The sequence below is a fragment of the Ricinus communis genome, chromosome 1 (assembly GCF_019578655.1).
Source record: "Ricinus communis isolate WT05 ecotype wild-type chromosome 1, ASM1957865v1, whole genome shotgun sequence".
Lineage (NCBI taxonomy): Eukaryota > Viridiplantae > Streptophyta > Magnoliopsida > Malpighiales > Euphorbiaceae > Ricinus > Ricinus communis.
Genome location: NC_063256.1, coordinates 10,635,626 through 10,656,503, shown reverse-complemented (window position 1 = coordinate 10,656,503; position 20,878 = coordinate 10,635,626). Strand labels below are relative to the sequence as shown.

General features: G+C 36.9%; 2 protein-coding genes across 4 annotated transcripts; one reads left to right on the top strand and one right to left on the bottom strand.

Moving 5' to 3' along the window:
* The first annotated feature begins 587 nt into the window (after positions 1-587).
* On the top strand, positions 588-15,772 carry LOC8263527 (protein REDUCED CHLOROPLAST COVERAGE 1). 2 transcript variants are annotated; one of them, XM_002523305.4, is made up of 26 exons: positions 588-949; positions 1,225-1,326; positions 1,412-1,473; positions 2,200-2,292; positions 2,873-2,945; positions 3,273-3,590; positions 3,690-3,757; positions 3,863-3,994; positions 4,299-4,340; positions 4,539-5,063; positions 5,171-5,325; positions 5,862-6,408; positions 6,486-6,548; positions 6,629-6,730; positions 8,144-8,461; positions 9,144-9,236; positions 9,340-9,441; positions 9,606-9,710; positions 9,890-10,023; positions 10,862-11,045; positions 11,356-11,487; positions 11,623-11,735; positions 12,220-12,310; positions 12,682-14,912; positions 15,065-15,143; positions 15,498-15,772. In XM_002523305.4, the coding sequence occupies exons 2-24, from the start codon at positions 1,266-1,268 to the stop codon at positions 14,785-14,787; spliced, it is 5,619 nt and encodes a 1,872-aa protein (XP_002523351.2). In that variant the 5' UTR covers positions 588-949; positions 1,225-1,265; the 3' UTR covers positions 14,788-14,912; positions 15,065-15,143; positions 15,498-15,772. The 2 variants fall into 2 exon arrangements, with proteins under 2 accessions (XP_002523351.2, XP_015577371.2); XM_015721885.3 differs by lacking the exon at positions 588-949 and adding an exon at positions 993-1,137.
* Positions 15,773-16,133: 361 nt separating this feature from the next.
* On the bottom strand, positions 16,134-18,878 carry LOC8263526 (cytochrome b561 and DOMON domain-containing protein At3g61750). Of its 2 annotated transcripts, XM_015721872.3 has the most exons (5): positions 18,076-18,878; positions 17,373-17,769; positions 16,992-17,278; positions 16,604-16,890; positions 16,134-16,515 (listed from the first exon to the last, which is right to left on the bottom strand). In XM_015721872.3, exons 1-4 carry the CDS (start codon positions 18,394-18,396, stop codon positions 16,615-16,617), a joined length of 1,281 nt encoding a protein of 426 aa, XP_015577358.1. In that variant the 5' UTR covers positions 18,397-18,878; the 3' UTR covers positions 16,134-16,515; positions 16,604-16,614. The 2 variants fall into 2 exon arrangements, with proteins under 2 accessions (XP_015577358.1, XP_002523350.2); XM_002523304.4 differs by having other exon boundaries at positions 16,134-16,890.
* Positions 18,879-20,878: the final 2,000 nt, after the last annotated feature.

Genomic DNA, 20,878 nt, shown 5'->3' with positions numbered 1-20,878 from the left:
TCAAAAAGTCATAGTTTATAAAAGATATAAAAGAATTAAGAACCAAAGAATTAAAACAATACATCTAAAAAATATAAATACATTTATTAACAATTATCTAATATGGTGTTAACAATTGTTTGGTGTGGCCTTAAGTCTTAAGGCCATGGTGAGTTTGTGTAAATAATATAAAGTTTGTTTATTTGTTTTAATTACAATAATATCTCTATTTTCTTTTAGTAAATTACATTAATATCTCTTTATTTTTTAATATCAAGTTAGATATTTTTGTAGTTAAGAATTTTATATTGAAACTATTGCCCCCACTAAAAGTATGACCAGACAAGAGATTGGGCTAACCAGCAAGGGTAGCATAAAGTCCCTATTATTTTTACTTCTTTCCAAGTATTTAAAAATAGAAAATATGTTTTTTAATTTTTTTAAAATAACCATGTTTCTATTTTTTTAATTAATATTTTCAAATTTATAAAAAGATATTTCTATATAATGATTAAAATAATAATAATAAAATGCCAATAACATGATTACCGTATAAGCCAGAAACTGCCATAAAATGCCATATATTATCTGACTGTTAAATCTCCGCCCTTCCTTCCTTATCGTACCCACATCTCTCTTATATCTATTCTTTTTCTCTCTCACCATTTCTATCCAGTGAACACACACGCACACATACAGAGCTTCATTTCACTTCATACCTTCTTTACTGGTTATGCCTTCTTCATTATCCAATCTCTAGACACCCTTCTTCAGCTTCTACTTCCTATTCTTATATGTGGCTTTTTCACATATAGTTAGTTTAGTTGGTGCAAGTATACTCTTTTCTTGTTGGCCTTAGCTCCTGTCTGTTGACAGCTTTATTTATTGAACTAAAGACCCCTCCTTTTCTCTCTCTCTATCTTCTTCAATTCTTAAAAAGTTCCAGAATTCTTTTGATTTCTGCTATTTGGTAATTATTTCTGGAGCTCAGCTCTTGAACTAGTCCATCTGTGCTGCGATTGTTTAATGGATGTTCTTGTTCTGGATAAAAAGAGTTGCTTCTTTTAATAATTTTTTAACTTGTGTATTCTAAAATGGCTTTTAGTTTTAAATCTGAGCTGTCTTTGATTCGATTTTTGGTTTCAACTTAACACTGTGGTGCGTGTATTAAATTTTATCCCGTAACTGCTTGTTAGATTAGACAGGCTCCATTTTTGCTGAGGAATAATTGTTTTGCTGAAATAGGTACATACCCTTTAGCTTATTTAATTGAGTGAAGCTAGAAAATGGCACCAAGGAACAGTCGTGGCAAGGCAAAAGGAGAGAAGAAGAAGAAAGATGAGAAGGGTACATTAATCTGTCATCATAGAAATGTTCTATTTGAAATTATTTTACCCCAGCCTATCCGTTTGATTTTATGATTCTTATGCAGTTCTTCCAGTGGTTACTGATATCACAGTCAACCTCCCTGACGAGACTCGCATTGTTTTGAAGGTTTGGTGCTCTTGTATTCGTTCTTCTTATATGTTAGCGACTTCTTTTTAAACCAATTTGTCAAATCTGTTTTTCCTGGCTTTTTCCCCGTACAGGGTCACTAGCATCTACTCTACTCTGTATTTTTTCTTAGCATTTCTTTAATCATATGTGTATGAGGCTGAGAGGCATCTTTAACTCTGTTATTGTCTTATAATACACTTTCGATGCCTTCCATTCGTTCATTAGTTTTAACTGAACTTAATTTGTTGCCTGGCCATAATTAGCAGCACTAGGCATTTGTTTTTTTTCCTTTTCTCGTTTCCTCTTGAGACTATTAACATATGATGGAAGGGGGTGATCAAATCTCTCTGTTCAAGCTTTCTAGTGAGTGGTTCATCGTAATTTGAATAATTTATTTGAAGGAACATAGTTTGACAACATGATGGGTCAATCCTGTATATGGGATTGGACAATGGAGCGTGTCAAACAGTGTATTTTTTATTTTTCTTTTTGAGGAACAATACAAGTAAGAAAAGATGCTGTTAGGTTAAGTTGCGTAACATGACTTGTAAAACAAGACTATTACGCCTCGACAACCCAAGAAACTCATGGACCATAATAAAAGATAATTTCAAGGAAGCTTGTCTATATTGTACTGCTTATTTGATTATTATATATGTTGCTACTCTCTCTGGGATTTTATTCCAACATTTTTGCATGAATAATTTGGAAAATCTTGAGCAGGGGATATCGACAGACAGGATTATAGATGTTCGTCGGCTTTTATCGGTGAACACAGACTCTTGCTACATCACAAATTTTTCGTTATCCCATGAGGTAACCAATACCAATCACGCTAAAGTCATTTTTTATTTATTTATAATTTTATAGTAGTAGTTATCCTGAGATTGGGAGGGCAGGCAAAGGAAATGAGTGTCCGAATTCAATGCTAGCATGCCTACTATTTGAACCGTGGAGGCCACAGCAAGGGAGTTGCAGTTCATTTGTTGATTGCGGTTTTCATAATTTAGCAGCCGTTTAACATCACAGAATATTGGTGTATCGGGATATCAGAATCTACGTCGTTTTGTATAAAGCCAAGCCAAAATTGGACGTCGTCGAATAGTGTCATGTCACGGCTGCAGAAAATCTATCATATTTCTTGGCGCAGAGTGCAATAATTCTAATTTTGGTCAAATTTGAAGCTTTCAAGTTTCAAATTGTAGAACAATTCACAACCATGGGAAAATTAAAAAGAAAACAAAACAATGCAACTTGATAATTTGCTAATTTCTGTTCAGAAAAACTAAATAAATCGCTAAAAACTCTATTTAACTCCTGAATCTAATCTCTAAAATAAAGGGGCCGAATTCGGTATGTAACTTTGGGCTTTTCTTGTCCTGTTTTGTTTTCATAGGTGAGAGGCCCACGGTTAAAGGACACAGTCGACGTTTCAGCGCTCAAGCCTTGTGTGCTCACGTTGACGGAAGGTAAATAATATAAATATCATTCCTGCATCCGATACGACATCGTTTTATTAAATCTCGGTTGTTGTGAAAAGACGATGCTCGTTGAATTATTCGATTTGTCGCTCCGTTAAAACTTATAACAATTGATCAAAACGACGCTGCTTCGTTAAAAAGGTTAACCATACGCTCTTTTGCTTTTAAAAGACGCCATCTTCAATAATTCATTGAGACGGTGACGTTCTAATTGGACTTATAAATAACGATATCAAGTGAAATCTGAGGCCGTGTGTTTCTACTTCTTCTTCTTCTTACTGTGCATTGATGACGCTGCTCATTCTCTGCGAGCAGAGGACTACGATGAGGAGCTCGCAGTGGCGCACGTTAGACGGCTCCTGGACATTGTGGCTTGCACCACATGGTTTGGTCCGTCGGGGAGTGCGCAGGATAAGTGCAAACCTGATTCTGGAAAGAAAGTGCAAGATGCGCAGGATAAGACCGCAAAGAAAACCAGAGTCAAATCTCAATCCACTATGACAGCCGATAAACAATCTCCATTATCAAAAGAAGTGGCTGTGGACGCAGAAGGAGAGATGAGTCACTCACGCCCCAAGCTTGGCAGCTTTTACGAGTTTTTCTCACTCTCTCACCTCACTCCTCCGTTTCAATGTACTCACACTATCTCTTTCTCTCTTTATCTATGTAAACAGAGATTTCTCTATGTTAAAAATCTACAATATAATGGATGTTGCGATGTATTCTTTGCAGTTATAAGAAAGGCAACGAAACGGCAGATTGACGAGATTGCGGAGGACGATCATCTCTTCTCTCTGGATGTAATTTCTTTTTAAAATTTTAAAATTCTCGTGTCATTGAAATCCATACATTTTCTTTGCGACGTATTTCCGAATTTAGAAACCTTTTTTTTGTTGAATGATCAGGTGAAGCTGTGCAACGGGAAGCTGGTTCACGTTGAAGCTTGCAGAAAGGGATTCTATAATGTTGGAAAGCAGCGGATTCTTTGTCATGATCTTGTCGATTTGCTTCGGCAGCTTAGTAGAGCCTTTGAAAATGTTAGTTAGTTTCTCTCATTTGCTTGTATGGGATATTGTTTGGATGATGATGATGCTGGTTTTCCTGCTTACAATCTGCTAGATTCTTTAGACAAAGAAATATAATATTTGATTGTGATAATGTGCGTATGCTGTACATGTTTTATTAATTTATCATTTGCTTCACATCTGATTCTTGTTCTGTCAAAGTCAATAATGTACGTTCTAGTTTCTCCTTTGACTCTGGAATTTTCACTTTATTTGTTTGAATGATCAAAGATTTCCTTGAGTTTTTTTTAATATATTTTTCTGTCTTGAATTACAGGCTTATGATGATCTCATGAAAGCATTCTCAGAGCGTAACAAGGTACACAGTCATTTTGTTGACTTCTCTGTCTCTCTCTCTCTCGCTGACATTCCAAACAAAACGACAGAAAGGCAACAAATATTTTGAGCTCTATAATTTAAAAGAAAAAAATGAATTTAGTTGTCCAATACTGCAGTTCAGTTGCTTCTTAAGTCCTGCTTTTCTATTTAATTTCTTCACTTTTCTTACTTCTTGCAGTTTGGGAATCTTCCTTATGGATTTAGAGCCAACACGTGGCTTATCCCTCCATTTGCAGCTCAGTCACCTTTAGCTTTCCCTCATCTTCCTGTTGAGGATGAAACATGGGGAGGAAATGGAGGTGGTCTTGGAAGAGATGGGAAAAGCGATTTGATACCTTGGGCTAGTGAGTTTTTGTATCTTGCATCTATGCCCTGCAAAACAGCAGAGGAGAGGCAGGTCCGAGACAGGAAAGCTTTCCTTCTTCACAGCTTATTTGTTGACATTGCCATTTTCAGAGCCATTAAGGCTGTGCAACAAGTAAGAGTGAATCCAAATGTGTTATCTTTGGTCGGGAGTAGTAAAATTCTTCATACAGAGAGATTAGGGGACTTGAGCATTACAGTCATGAAAGATGCTTCCAATGCAAGCTGTAAAGTCAACAGCAAAATTGATGGACTTCAAGCAACTGGCCTGGATAAAAGAAATTTATTAGAGCGGAACCTACTGAAAGGAATTACTGCTGATGAGAATACTGCCGCACATGTAAGTCTCTGAAATTGTTCTTGATTAATAATGTGCTTGCGTGAAGTTTAAGATTCCTTCTCTAGTGTGAGTTAAATTATGAAGAATGTTTTACATTCTGAGTGCAGGACATTGCAACGCTTGGTATTGTTAATGTAAGATACTGTGGTTATTTTGCTGTTGTGAAAGTTGATGGGGCAGAGGAAAAGAATGTCAGACCTCCATCTCAAAGTATTGAACTCGAACAGCCTGAAGGCGGTGCCAATGCCCTTAACATTAACAGGTCCATATCATCCTTGCTGTTGGTCAGTAACATATTATGTATTAGCATTCATTTCCCAAAACGGTTTGTGGATTCACATGCAATTTTATAGTTGAAAATGTTAGAGCTTGCCAATGATCTGTTTGGATGATTACAATTGCCCGACTTTAGCTAGGGCTCCCCACATTGTGATGGATCCTTGGATAGCTTCACATGTACTTTTAATGTTATTTCTTAGTACATTGGAACAAAAATTAGTGCAATGTGAAATTATTCAATTATTGGCATTTTGAAGTGGTTTAGGAGACTTAGTAAAGAATCTTAGTTTGTCATGTGTTGGGAAAGTACTGATAATGTTACAAAGTTTTTGGAGGATAAAAGATGGTGCTGTATATGATCATAAGAATTTTTCAAAGATAAAAGTCTTCAATGGGTGGATTACTTGATCTTTGTTCTCATGGCATGTTAATTTTTAATCTGTGATTAGCTATTGTACTTTCTTGAATGCAAATATTCGTTATTCTTCTCTAGAAGTCCTGACGTTGCCTTCCTTACAGCTTGAGACTACTTCTTCATAAAACAATACCATCAGAAAGTAGTAAACCAATGCCTCACTTGCAAACTTTGGAGAGTGAAGATCTCAGTGCTTCCCAAGCTTTTGTAGAGAGAATCCTGGAAGAAAGTATTGCTAAGCTTGAGCATGAGGAATTGGAGCAGGATCATTTTGTGAGATGGGAACTTGGAGCCTGCTGGATTCAACATTTGCAGGACCAGAAGAATACTGAAAAAGATAAGAAATCTCCAACTGAGAAGAACAAGAGACCCTCCTCGGAGAAAGAAATGAAGGTTGAGGGACTTGGCACACCTCTGAGGTCCCTTAAGAACAGCAAGAAAAAATTAGAGGAGACCAACATGAAAATACAGTCTGAACGCTCAAGGTCCTCTATTGATGGTATGGTTGGTGAGATTGAAAATGCCAATTCAGCTTCTATGGAATCTCAGCTTGAAACCACTGCCAAAGAAAACGAGCTTACACTCCAGATGTTGTTATCTGATTCAGCCTTCACCCGATTAAGAGAATCGGATACTGGACTTCATTGCAAGGTAGCAAGTTCTATATCATTGGATTACCTTCATTTATATTTTGTGCGGTGTGAACTAACCTGCCGTGTGATGAACAGTCTTTACAAGAGCTACTTGACATGTCCCAGAAATATTACATTGACGTTGCTCTTCCAAAACTGGTAATTTCTTGAATATTATATGGTTGGATTTTTCTATCCATATATGAAGTCCTAGATCTAGTACTAACAATGGAATACAGGTAGCAGATTTTGGCTCGCTGGAATTGTCACCAGTGGATGGTCGAACTTTAACTGATTTTATGCATACTAGAGGTCTTCGGATGCGTTCTCTGGGACATGTTGTAAGTTCCTTGTTAGCATGCATGCAGGCTATTACCTCTTAGAACGTATTTTCACATTTATAGTTATATTAATACTTGGCCTGTAATGGAATTTGTAAATTTGGTTGTTTTCACTTTGTTTGCGACAAAGCCGTATGTCAGATTCTGACAATATGCCTACATTGTAGCTGTTTGAGTTCTTTCTAGTTGTCCAGTTGGAGGTGCATCTACGCTTTACAACAAAGACCTGGCTTTAATGCACTTGTAATATAAGCCAAAAAATGCATAGTAAGATTGTTATCAGTCATTTATGGCTGCTGATATCTCAGTGAGCTAAAATAACTTGGCATGATCCTCAAATTTTAGAAGGCATTTGCAAGTTGCTTCTCTTTATCCTTTGCTTGGAAAGGGTGGGAAGTGTGAGGATTGAAAATGGGAGTAAAAATGAGGAATATTCTCCCTTTTCCCCTGTTTGGTAGAAGGAAAATAGGAGCAATGACAATTGGGTTGGAATAAGTAATGGGCCCACTTAGCATTTTCTCTCCAATTTTGGAGTGAAAATGGTGGAAAATGAATAAAAGGACAATTATGTTCCCGTTGTAATTTTTCTAAAAGAAAAACGCAAAGAGTAAAAAATTTGATATTTATTTGTTACAAACCAATTTTCTTTCCTTCAATTTTCCCTCTCTTCCAAACAAGAAAATTTCCTTGCCTTTTTATTCTAACTCTATTTTCATTCCTCTCGTTTTCTTTTCTCACTCTTTTTCCATACAAAGGGTTATTCACCTTGATTTCTCCATAGGTGCTAAATTTTAAGTAATTCTATTTTTACTTTCAGGTTAAAGCCAACACTTTTCTGCAACGGCTTAGGTGCTCTAAGTTTCTTGACTTAAAGAATCTGGTTATTAACTTTCCACTCGTAAACACAAATTTATACTGCTAACAATGAACCAATGGGGTCTAACTCTTTTAGCTAACTACAATATAATTGGTTGATTTATGTTTATGTTTCTCCAGTTATTTAATTTGTAAACATTTATGTATTATTTATTGCATAAAATATATTTCTGCAAATACATTTTGTGCATTTTGGTATGCTATGTTGTGTAGAGTGGTTAGCATGCTTGTATCCTGTTTTTGAGCAATGTTCAAAATCTTTATAATTTTTATGTTTACCAAAAAGTTAAATACTTTATAAATTCATTTAATTACCCCCTTTTTTTCAATGTATTCTTATCAACAGGAGTTGATAGCAATAGGACTTATAATTCAATCTTGATACTTATACCTCACCTTATATTCACATTCCAATGCAGATTAACAGATTGAATTTGCATTTTTTGAGTATATACTTGTAAAGTGCTCCATTGACATATTCACATTTCTATACTTTTTTTACAATGGTGATTGATTCTTGCCATTTGATTTATACAGGTAAAGCTTTCTGAAAAGCTCTCACATGTACAGTCACTCTGCATTCATGAAATGATTGTTCGAGCCTATAAGCATATTCTTCAGGCTGTGATTGCAGCTGTTGTGAACCATGAGAAAATGGCTATATCAATAGCTGCTGCATTAAATCTGATGCTTGGGGTTCCTGAAAGAGGAGATTCAGATAAGTCCTACCATGTTAATTCCCTTGTGTGGAAATGGCTGGAGGTGTTCCTGAAGAAGCGATATGAATGGGATCTTAGCAGATCAAACTTCAAAGATGTTAGGAAATTTGCAATTCTTCGTGGATTGTGCCACAAGGTATATTTTCCTAGATGAATTTTGAAGCTCTGGAAATTTCTTCTTCATAGGATAGGGGATTTAGGGTTTTAAAATTGTGTTCCTTTTATGAGTCCCTCTTTCTTAGAATTGCAATGTGTTCTGGGACATATCATGGGCAAATTTATATCAATGATCTGAAGACTGTCTTAGTCATACCAAGTGATTGCCTCATGAGATTGACTCAACATGTACAGGGCAGTTGGATGCTAGATTCCTAAGTTCAACCATGAGATCTCAGTCTGAATTAATGAATGTGGTCATTGCTTAAAGTTAATGGTCTACCACATGACTCATATATAATGGAAATTTCAATTTATGAAGATATTCTTAGTGTGATAGAATTACAAACCCATCAAATTTTGGCTTTGAACCATTGGTGTCTCGCACAGAGTGATCTCATTCACTCGTCTGAGCGAAGTACTCTTCTAAATGCAGCAACTTCTTTTAGTCAGATGCATTACTAATGCTAATAACTAATGGTATAATACTCAATTCAAGGCTGAAAGTATTTAGCTTTAAATAGAGTAATAAAGGGGGAAAAGATAATTAACTTACTAAATCTCTTAGGTTTGTGGTTTCTCTATGGAAACTCAAACCAGGAAAACATGAACTAATGTACCTTTTTTTTTTTTTTCATTTGGTGCCTTCCTTTTTATTTTAGGTGGGTATTGAATTAGTTCCGAGGGATTTTGATATGGACTCGCCACATCCATTTCGAAAATCAGATATTGTCAGCCTAGTTCCAGTGCATAAGGTAATGACGAGACAGAGTATGTGTTTTTCTTTATCCTGCTGGATAGCTATTCATATTATTTCATTTTTAATGATGAACTCTTTTTAAAATTTTTTTTTCCCAGCAAGCAGCATGCTCCTCTGCAGATGGAAGGCAACTTCTGGAATCATCAAAAACAGCCTTAGACAAGGGGAAACTGGAAGATGCTGTTACTTATGGGACAAAGGTATGTAGCAGCTGAAGGCATGCCTTGCAAATTATTTTAATAGGCTAATTATAAGCCCTGGTTTATACTCCTCCCCCATAGCCCAATTTTCCTCAAATGAATGAGGTGCTTCTCCCACTCTTTTCTCATCCCTCTCAATTAGCTATATTCTATGGTGCTTCTAGGCTCTTGCGAAGCTGGTGGCAGTTTGTGGTCCTTACCATCGAATGACTGCAGGAGCTTACAGCCTTCTTGCTGTTGTATTGTATCATACTGGAGACTTTAATCAGGTATAGTTGTCCGACTTATTTTCATGTTGCTGCAAAGTTTTCATGTTAGCTTTCAGACTCTTATCACCTTAGTAAATAGATGTTTGTGGCAGAATCAGCATATCATATTTCCATAAATTAGAAGATTCTCCATTGTATTATAGTAATGACTCGTGTCTTTTGCTTTTTTAATTTTGCAGGCCACTATATATCAGCAAAAAGCCTTGGATATCAATGAGAGGGAACTAGGACTTGATCATCCTGATACAATGAAAAGTTATGGGGATCTTGCTGTTTTCTATTACAGACTTCAACATACGGAGTTGGCTCTCAAGTATGCTTTCTACTTCTTACTTGAGAAGAATATCTATCTTGGTTTAATATTTTCTAACTTGATGTTTAATATTATCTTAGAGTCTACCTGATGCAAACTCTATGTTCTCTCTCTTGCTGATCATATTTGTATTCATCATTATGATGGTCAGAGTAGTCGGTGCTTTCACAGTGATTTCATTTCACAAACACTGCATATCGATAAAATATTTATACTCTTGCTGTCAAGCAAGTTGATTTGATCAATGTGAATTCTGCTATCGTCTTTTCTTTTCTTAAAAGTTCTATTTTTGGGCTTCTTTTCTTATTTTTAATCATCTTCCAGGATTCCTGGGATACTACTGCAGTTGCATTCGTATTTCCTTGTGAAGGTCATGTAATTCATGTTTTTGGCTTACCATTTGATAAATGGGCTTGAGTAGAATTGATTCCCAAAAGCTAGCTCAAAGGAAGCGGGTGTCCAATTCACATACATACACCATAACAGCCCTGTAACTTAGTGATGTGGAACAATACAACTTCTAATTCCCCATTTGCACTTAGTGTGCCATGCAAATGAGATGGTCCAAACCCATAATCGCAGACAATAATATGGCTTTGATACCATCATAAATGGGATGTACCCTGTGAGACATATGAGAGAAATTGATAAAAGTTTTCATTCACCTTAGTATTATGTGTATGTAGATAAATTATGACTTCCAGTCTAGGAAAGAAATCTATACAAGGAATATCACCTAATTAGGTAGCTAATCAAGCTATACAATCTTCCTATTCTAAAATATACAGACTGTAACAGCTTTCATCTGGTGTAAAAGTTTAGCATTGTTGTTCACCAGGTACGTAAAGCGTGCTTTATATCTTCTACATCTCACATGTGGACCATCGCACCCGAACACTGCTGCAACCTACATCAACGTGGCTATGATGGAGGAAGGCCTAGGAAATGTGCATATTGCCCTCAGATATCTTCATAAAGCTCTGAAGTGCAACCAAAGGTTACTTGGCCCAGATCATATTCAGGTTTGTTTCTGCTTGGCTAAGGTTCATCAATCTTACATTTTTTGCAGTGAACTTCTTTAATTTCTGCTTCAAGACTAAATTAGGAATATCTACTGTCAAGAGCATGGGAAAATTTTTACACTGTGTATGAATGATTTATGATACTTTAAATGGCAAATAAAACTTCTACCATTTTAACAAATACATAAACACGGAAACTTCATTCTATGCTTACTAGTTTCTGCTTGCAAGATAATAAGCTACTTCTTGGAGCTCTTAAGAAAAGTATATTCTGCCCACTACTCAATTTTGCATTTTACTTTGATTTCAGACAGCAGCAAGTTACCATGCTATAGCAATTGCTCTCTCACTGATGGAAGCATACCCATTGAGTGTTCAGCATGAACAAACAACCTTGCAGATTCTCCGAGCAAAGCTGGGTCCAGATGATTTGCGTACTCAGGTATCCTACCAGATCCAGGTCATGCTTGATCTACCTTCCCCCTTTTGATTTAGCATTTGGATCTCTATCTATATACAAATATGAGTATTTGTTATACAGGTAATCCAATTTTTTTTTTTTAATGAAACACTGCAGGATGCTGCTGCTTGGCTTGAGTACTTTGAGTCCAAGGCCTTTGAACAGCAAGAGGCTGCACGGAATGGTACTAGGAAGCCTGATGCATCCATCGCTAGCAAAGGCCATCTAAGGTGAATTAGCCTAAAATATTCATTGGTATTATGGGCCTTAATGTAATTGATCATTTATAGTTTTGTCTGTACTTTGTTTCTGTTGCCACTTTGGATAGTCACGCCATATGGCCACTCTGGTATTGTGCATTTACTTGTGTGTCTGGCACATACTTTACATTATTGTGCTGGAAATACATTATTGGTCACAGTTTATTTGTTAGATGCCTTCATGTCGTCTGGCAAGGATTATCTGCCTAAACCCTAAACATTTTTAAACATCTTATCTGGCTATTCATAGTGCTCTTGCCTATCTTCTGGGCTGAAATATCATGACCTATAACAGCATTTTTCAGGAGTTCTTATAAGCACTGCACTCTTATTTTGCATGTGAATATATGTACCATGAACGCCTTAGTTCTTAGCTACAGAGATTCTAATGATCATCTTCTTACTGAAAAATTATGCCTTATTATTAATAAGTTTGCTTTTCAATATTTGGCAGTGTTTCAGATCTACTCGACTATATAAATCCAAGCCGAGACACCAAGGGGAGAGATTTTGTATCAGTAAGGAGGAAAAGCTATATTGCTAAGGTAAGTGGAGTGCCATCATGTCTGGTTATCACAAATTTTAACCTACCTAATGACAGAGATTCATGGTAAAACTTACTGTGGGGAAAAAAGGCTGTATATAGTAACCATATTTTGAGAAATAGCCAATTTCATGTGTTCTCTAAAGTAGTTCCATGATCCGTGCAAATAATCTGAAGCCAGAATATTTTTGTAAAGATGCTTGGTCAAATCATTAAAAACATGCTTTCTTAAAAGATAAGAGTTGATTGAATTATTAGGCCTAAGAATGTCATCACTCTAGATTTTCGAAATGATTAATTAATTGTTCTGTCCTTTATTTGTTGGTATGTTTGAACTTTGTTTAATATATGCCAAGCAATTTTCCATTTCAGATGAAGGAGAAAACCAACCCAGTTTCAGATTTACCAAGTTCTAACGAATCTCCTCAAGAGATACCCCAAGAGGCTATAGATGAGGAGACACATATGCCTATTGCTAGCCAGGAGACCAGCTCTACCCAAGTTCAGTTCCAGCAGCCCATTGTGGAAGAAACTGCAGACAAGAAATCTGGCATTGTCAGTGAAGTATTACCTGAAATACTTGCTGAAGGAGATGATGGCTGGCAACCAGTTCAAAGGCCGAGATCAGCTGGCTCCTATGGGCGACGACTGAAGCAGCGGCGTGGAATCATCAGCAAGGTTTATCAGAAAAAAATTGTGGATGCTAATATGGATTATCCTCCTGTCAAGAACACTCACCAAAATAATAGATATTACCTTTTAAAGAAACGGCCATTATCTCATGGAAGTTATGTGGATCACCATGCCTCAAATCCTTCCCAGGGTACGAAATTTGGGCGGAGAATAGTGAAAGCAGTGACATACAGGGTCAAGTCTATTCCTTCAGTAAACAAAACTGCTCCAACAGAAAATTCAAAAAGTGGGGTTAAAACTTTTTCTTCACTGGAATCTGCTCAACTTTCTGCCTCTAGTGATGCTGGTCAAGTGAAGAGTTCAGTAGTTAGTCTTGGAAAGTCTCCCTCATACAAGGAAGTAGCATTGGCACCACCAGGTACTATTGCTAAGTTTCAGGTCTGGTTGCCCCAAAATGACAACTCTGATAACAAGGATATTGGTGTTGGAGGGTCTAAAGAAGAGACAATTGAGGCAATAGAAAATGCTGGTGAGGTGGTAACAGTTTTGGCTGATAAGGACAATAGTTCTGCAACAGATTCCAATGATCACTTGAAAGATGTAACAGATGTTATTGAAGAGAAAGAAGATAGTCAGTCAAATAATGCAAAGGAAGAAAATGCTTTGATGGTGGCTCGAAAGACAATAGAATCTGAATCTGGTATTGTTGAAGTTCATGGAGTCATGCAGAATAGCATATCAATTGACAGGATACCAAATTCAATTGATTTTCCCTCAAAGGAGCCCCCGTTTGAGAAGGATTCAGCAGGTGAATTTGAACCCCAATGTAATTCCAACCCCACTTCGCCAGAAGTCGAGGATTTGAGGGACAGATCATTGGCTACGAGTTCAGGTGAGACACGTGGGCTTCCTAATAAGAAGTTGTCTGCTTCTGCAGCTCCATTTAATCCATCACCATCTATTGCACGTGCTGCGCCGGTCTCCATGAACATATCTCTTCCTCCTGGTCCTGGTTCAGTTCCAGCTGTCGCACCGTGGCCAGTAAACATGACTCTTCATCCAGGTCCTGCTACCGTCTTGCCTCCAGTTAGTCCAATGCCCTCTCCTCACCATCCATACCCGTCACCTCCTGCAACCCCAAACATGATGCAACCATTGCCCTTTATCTATCCTCCTTACAGTCAAAGCCAAGCAGTGCCGACCAGTACATTTCCAGTAACCAGCAATGCATTTCATCCTAATCATTTCTCTTGGCAGTGCAATGTGAACCATCGTGTAAATGAGTTTATTCCTAGCACAATATGGCCTGGCTGCCATGGAATGGAATTTTCTGTCCTGCCTCCTGTTACTGAGCCAATTCCTGATTCTGCATTAGAGCCTAAAGTGCAGTTTGAAAATCCAGGAAGCGCAAGTCCACCTCCAGTCCTTCCAGCTGACATTGTCAATGTTGAAGAGGCTAAGAGAGAAGTGAACCTTCTAGCACCAGAGGCAACGGATAATGCAAATGACCTCGCTGGAGTCAGGTTAGAGAATGTAAAGGAAAATGGTCATTCAAACCTAGGTGAAGTTGAAATTTCTGGCAATGATTCAAGTCATTACAAAAGCTTCAAAAAAGACGGTAGTAACACTGATGAAAGGAAGATTGATGGTGAAAAAACGTTCAGCATTTTGATAAGGGGAAGGAGAAACCGAAAGCAGACTCTGAGAATGCCAATAAGCTTGCTTAATCGGCCATATGGATCACAGTCTTTTAAGGTTATATATAACAGAGTAGTAAGAGGTAGCGAGGCCCCAAAATCTACCTGCTTTCCATCAGCTAAGGACTGTACTGCTAGTGCCACCTGATATTAGGATAGCCAATTTGGAAGTTATAATAGATGCGAGGTTTATTTCATCATGCACGCAGGGGGTACAAGTTTTTCCAGCATTTTTTGGCTTGAAGGTCGGATCACCTTCTGGGGAAAATGCAGGTTAGTTTTCTTCAATCAAAATCAGTCCTTTCTTTTTCCCTCTGATAACACAGGCCTATTACTTTTTTTTTTTTGGTTTTTGTTTTTGAATTTCCTGATTAAATATGAATGCATACCTGATATGTACATTAATATTCTGAAAACTTATGCAGTACTCAACATGATTTGCTTTCCTGTCTGTGGAATGGACACTAGAGATGGAGGAACAGGGTCTTTTTTTTGTTACTGAAGGTATAACTTTTACTGTTACTACATATGTTTCTCTCAACTTCCTGATAGACGTTTATTATGGAAGATGATACAATTTGCATGTAATAATGTGGCCGTTGACTCTGTTTTTCTATTAGTTGTCTTGTGATTGTTTGCCTTAAATCATGCATCAATTGATTCCCATGTTGTTGAGGGGTGTTTAAGCATCTTACTTTGTGCAGAGTTGCTTCTGAATTGGTATCTATAAGGAGGATGTGCCAAGTGACAACCAATTAAATAGAGATTAATTGAAGTAGCAGAATAATGAAGCTTCTACACTATTTATATTGAGCTAATTGGTTAAATTGTCTGACAACTATTTTGTTTGATGTGCAGGTTTAAGACAGTAGGTTGTTTTTCTTCGGGACCTTTCACTATGTTCGTTGAGGTGACATTTTTGGCTGACAATACAGTTAGAAAATTTTTGATATCTACCTAATAAGTTAGGGAGCCAACTTGGAAGTAGTACTTCCTAGGATGCCCCGGCATTTAAAGAGACAAGTCAGTTTTTGAGATTCCACATAGTAAATGACTTCGAAATTAATTTGATTGAATTGTAAATAACTTGAATTGTTTCCTTCAGTTGAACAATGGCACTTCATTCAAGCTAACTGTGTTCCGTTCCCAGTTTTATTTGCTTGTTTCTCTTTTCTTTGGAACACGTCACTGTATCGGGAAGAAGACCAAAAGAATCCAAATTTTAAAGGCTGCCAAAGAGAACTTTGTTCTATTTCTCCGTGGTGCCTAAATTGGTAGATAACTTGTTTGATACAATTCTCATCTTCATCACCATCCTTTTGGATGCCAGTGTTAGTGGTATTGCTATTGGGAATTTAATCCTCTGCTGTTATTTTGTTCATTATTGACGTGGCAATAATATTTGTTCAGGCAGGCAGAAATGAAACAATGATGTCTCCAATTGAACATCAAAGGCAGCATACCCCTGAACTTCTAATTATGCCTTTGAAACGATTTTTCATGAAAAATAATATCAACATTAGAAATATTTTCCAAGTGCATCTTCATTTGCAAAACCAGATAGCAATACAGGCTCAAAATGTGAAAAGAGGAAGCTTACAGTTAGTGTTTCTTTTTTCTTTTTTACACAAGAAAGGCTGAAACTAGGTTGCTCAGCTTTACAAAAACAATCAACCAACGACCCAACAATCCCAGGCGTTCACACTGAAACAGCTAGCGCAGATGCCATATTCTGATTCAGAACATATAAAAAATTGAACCAAGACAAGGTTTGGCATCGGTATTTGGAGTTCTTAGAAAAGGGCATATGAAGCGCAGCTCAACCCTTTTTTGCCGTTTCTTTCTGGAGCAAAATTTTGCAATAACTTTAGTCGCCCTGTTTCAGGAAACCAGTTCTTGAGAATTCCATGTCATGAGTCGGGCCATAAAATTTACAAGAACATGGGCTCTTTCACCTTCATTACCTGAACGTAGTTTATGAAATCGGATTCATTTGGAAGGAAGAAGGTGGAGTAGTTTCTGATCTCCTCAGTCGAGACAATACTTCTAGGATAATAACCGTCAGCATTATAGTAGCAATTAGAAATCCATAGCATATCTTCCATGCAATACCTGCAGATCCTGCGTGGATTCCTAACACCACGTTTAGAGCTCCAAAGAATAGGGCAATTCTTCCGAACCAGCCATGATACCAGTTCCAGTATCTGCGGATCTTCGCATCTTTCTTAGGTCGTAGAAAGAATGCCAATATCTAAAATCAAATGTAGAAGCCAACATAAACAATATATGAAAATTCAGAAATGCGCCTGATAGAAAATATGTACGAAGTCAGGCCAGGATTCAAGAACATACCTGAAGAATGGTGATGGTAAGAACGAAAATCCCTATGGATCTATGAGCTGGTATATCAGCATTAATTTTAGTATAGAGTTGTTGTCCAAGGACTACAGTAGCTAGGGCAAAGAGAAATCCGACAAACTGAATACCAGCGTGTAGATAATACCAAAGTGGATCCTTATGCTTTAAATATCTTGCAACAATTGCCCCAACAGGAAGAAGCAAGCTCCAAGCAAAGATACCCAATATCCCATGATTCTTCTTCATCTGTCCCGGATTTATATACCCAGAAGAAGCAGAACCTGTGGTAGAAAGAACTTGCACATAACTAACTCAAGATCAGAGCTGGAAATCGTAAAACACAAGGTGGAAACAGCGAAAAAGTACCCAACAAACCTGCAGAGAAGTCAAACAGAATGGTGGTCTTATCATCATGAATGGAGAGGTGGTGATGATTTGGATATCTGGTTCCAAAAGCCAATATAATTGGTTGACGAGCAAGTGGTTTTTCAAATTTGGCTTGAAATGCCAAATAAATCATGGGTCCATGAAGCACAACAGCCGGTGGAACTTTTGTGATGTCTAATTCACCTGCATCTGCTATGACTTGTGATGATCTAGGACCTTGCAAATAGTATTGCTTGATTCTTGCATGACCTTGCTTTGTAAACCATCCCACCATAGCACTAGAACCTGCCATCAGACCATCTTTTGAAAATCCTATTCCTACCCATCCAGTTGTGTAGACAGCTGATATTATAAAGGTCACCAAGTTGCCTTCTCTCTTGTGATACTGCAAAAATATGTTATAGTGTTGGTAAATAATAAATAAAACCGTAACCCATGAAATGAATTTCCTGCTTTGCTAACAATGAAAAGCATAACAAAAAGATGACCATATTTTCCTGCAAATACATAACGAAAATTGATGCTCTCCTGATAAACTGAAACAAGGCAACCAAAGAGAGAGAAATGAAAGGAATTCTCGAGAACGATGTATCAACAATGCAAACAAAGCTGCACATCTGCTTGTATCAGATCCGTATAGAACTAGGAAAAATAGAGTATCTTGTGAAAAAAAAGAAACGTATAACATTACCCTCAAAAGATAAGTATTCCAAACGGGTATGCAGACCATGTTTGATATGTTATTGTAAGGTGGAGGAAGAAAAGTGCTCATATCTGTATTACAGAGCTCTGATCTATCAACTCCAGGGCTATTAGGGGCTGTATAAGTACTCTCACTACTCTGCTGTTCTTCAGCTACTACTGTTTCATCATTTATACGTCCTGGCCCTCTAAATTTATCGTAAGCTGACACAAAAATGTTGTTGGGTATGAATAGAAAAGCCAAGAAACATATCAGAATAATGAAAGGCCTCAAGGCTCGAAATATTGAATTCCCCATTGCCTTAATCATAATACTAACATAAATGCTAAGAACAATTGAGTTCTGAAAATCTTGAATTTGGCACTAGGAAGTGAGGAATCAAGAAATGGAAAGAAGAACAAAGTGAAGAAAGGGCAATGAGCGAGTGGGAGTGAAGGGATTCAGGTGGTTGAGATGCGTCAGTTGCTTGAACCTGAAGGATAAATTATGAATGTTGGTGGTGAAGAAGGTGGTTGGTGATGGCGGGTAATGATCATTCCCGCCTATTATTGCAAACTCACCACCCAAAAACAACAACAACAATAACATTCTTTCTTTGTCTTAGTATTTCTTTCTTTTCTCTTTCTCATTTTATATTCTTTTTCCTCTTCAAATTTTTATTTTGTTTTTGTTTTAAAAGTTCATCAAGATAAAATTATGGGATAATTACAACTACTGCCCTAAAGTTTACTCTATACCTCCTGTTTTAAAAATATACACTTGTGTCCCTCCAGTTCTGTTTTCATGAACTAATTTCATTTAAGAAATAATAAGTTAGAACTAAGTTACTCTATAATTTAAATTTTCAAAACTAAAATGACATATATAATTAAAATTAATCGACCCTTTTAATTATTTCACAGTCAACTAACAACAATTTATATTAAAAATAAAAATCAACATTTTAAAAATGAAGAGACAAAAGTGCGAATGGAGTAAATCTCAAAACATTTATAATTATTTTAAAAGAAATCTTCATGTCAAAATTCTACCATTTATTTAGAACTATTCAGAGCTTCATCGCAAACATTCATATCATTTTTCTATTAATTATGATATATACACCAAGCACATATAATAATATCTCATAATAAATACATATTGTAATGAATTTCAATGTAATAATAATAGCACAATGGAATTCTTTTATTAAAGTGTAGTGAATTTCAATGAATCATATGCTCCTTGTTTTCCGTAACCAATATTAAGGCCAACTCTGGATTTTGAAAGTTTCATGCATTAATTACTCAAGAATCTCACAAGGAACTCCTCTTTTGTTCCTCCTTCTAATCCTATCAAAATAATTCAGGCTCCATTCAAATTTTAAAAATATTATTTTTCATTTAAAAATTATATCGACACTCTAAATTAATTCTAAATATACATATATTAAAAAAAATAAAATTGTAATCCTATGTTAACCCTGTAATGCCTGTTCAGAACTTTATAATTAAGATTGAGCAATCATGCTCAGGGCAATTGACTGGCCGTTCATGGCATAATCCTCATGCTGTAAACTCAAAGCATAGACAGATCCTCAAGTTAAGACACAAGCGGCCTCTTGCCATGGGGGTCTTTCTACTCTTTTGGATCTTTAAATTAGCTGAGTTAGCTCTTTTGGATTACACCAGAAACAGATCGTAGCAACTATTAGAACATTGCCATTGGATCAAGAGAAGAGAAATGAGAAAGTTAGAAAGCCATAAGAGAGTGTAGATGAGAGAGAGTTCTTTTGGAGAAACTTGTTTAGAGGAAAACTTGCCTTCCTTATTCTCAAAGATCTCTCCTTATATAGAGTGGAGAGTCGGTAGAAAATATACCAAGGTTAGTGGATATCCCACTAAGACTAATAATACAGCACTATCAAACAAAAGTTAGTGGATATCCCACTAAGACTAATAATACAGCACTATCAAACAAAGGTTAGTGGATATCCCACTAAGACTAATAATACAGCACTATCAAACAAAGGTTAGTGGATATCCCACTAAGACTCTAATAATACACTCCTCTTACATAATAAGGACAAACAATAATATAAAAGAGTGGCCGACAGTTGTATGTGGTCAGAAGACGTCATCATATGAGTCATCATCCATTGGCTGGGAGTCTTGCATGAGGGCTTCTTGCTGTGCCCTGGTTAAGGTAGGGTCGTCCAGAGGAGTTGGAAGATCAGAGAAACAAAAATGTTCAATGGATTGTTCAGTTGATTGATGTCCATTGAAGGTGCAGACTAATGGTGTAGACACATTAGCTGTCCTTAATTCATTCCCTGCATCGCAGGGCCCGCTTTTAGTTCTTCCGTGATTGGTGGAGGAGCAAGATGTAAAGGACTATTAAGTGTTCTCCAATAGTGATGATATTTTGAGTTGCATAGGTGTCTTCCCGACAATGGAGATAGGGCCTGTGTAATATGAAAATAGCATGGTATTCAAGCTCCGGAATTATTGTCCGAGAATAACCGGTGCCCATGAATAAGTTTAAGGAGATCTCCTGTCCATTGGTATGGAGTTTTGAACCGGTAAGGAATCTCCATGGATAAGACCCCGAGTTAGTTTCATTATTGAAGAAGTGTAAGAGATTCATAATAGGCACCTCTATAGCATGATGACAGACTGTAGATAGGCACCATAGAAACCATAACTCACTTTCATGCTTTGGATGTTCAGGGGATAAGTGGTAAATCAAACACCAAGGGTAGTCTGGAAAGAAGAAGTTGGGTTGGATTGGGAGTGAGAAGATTTGTTGAAAA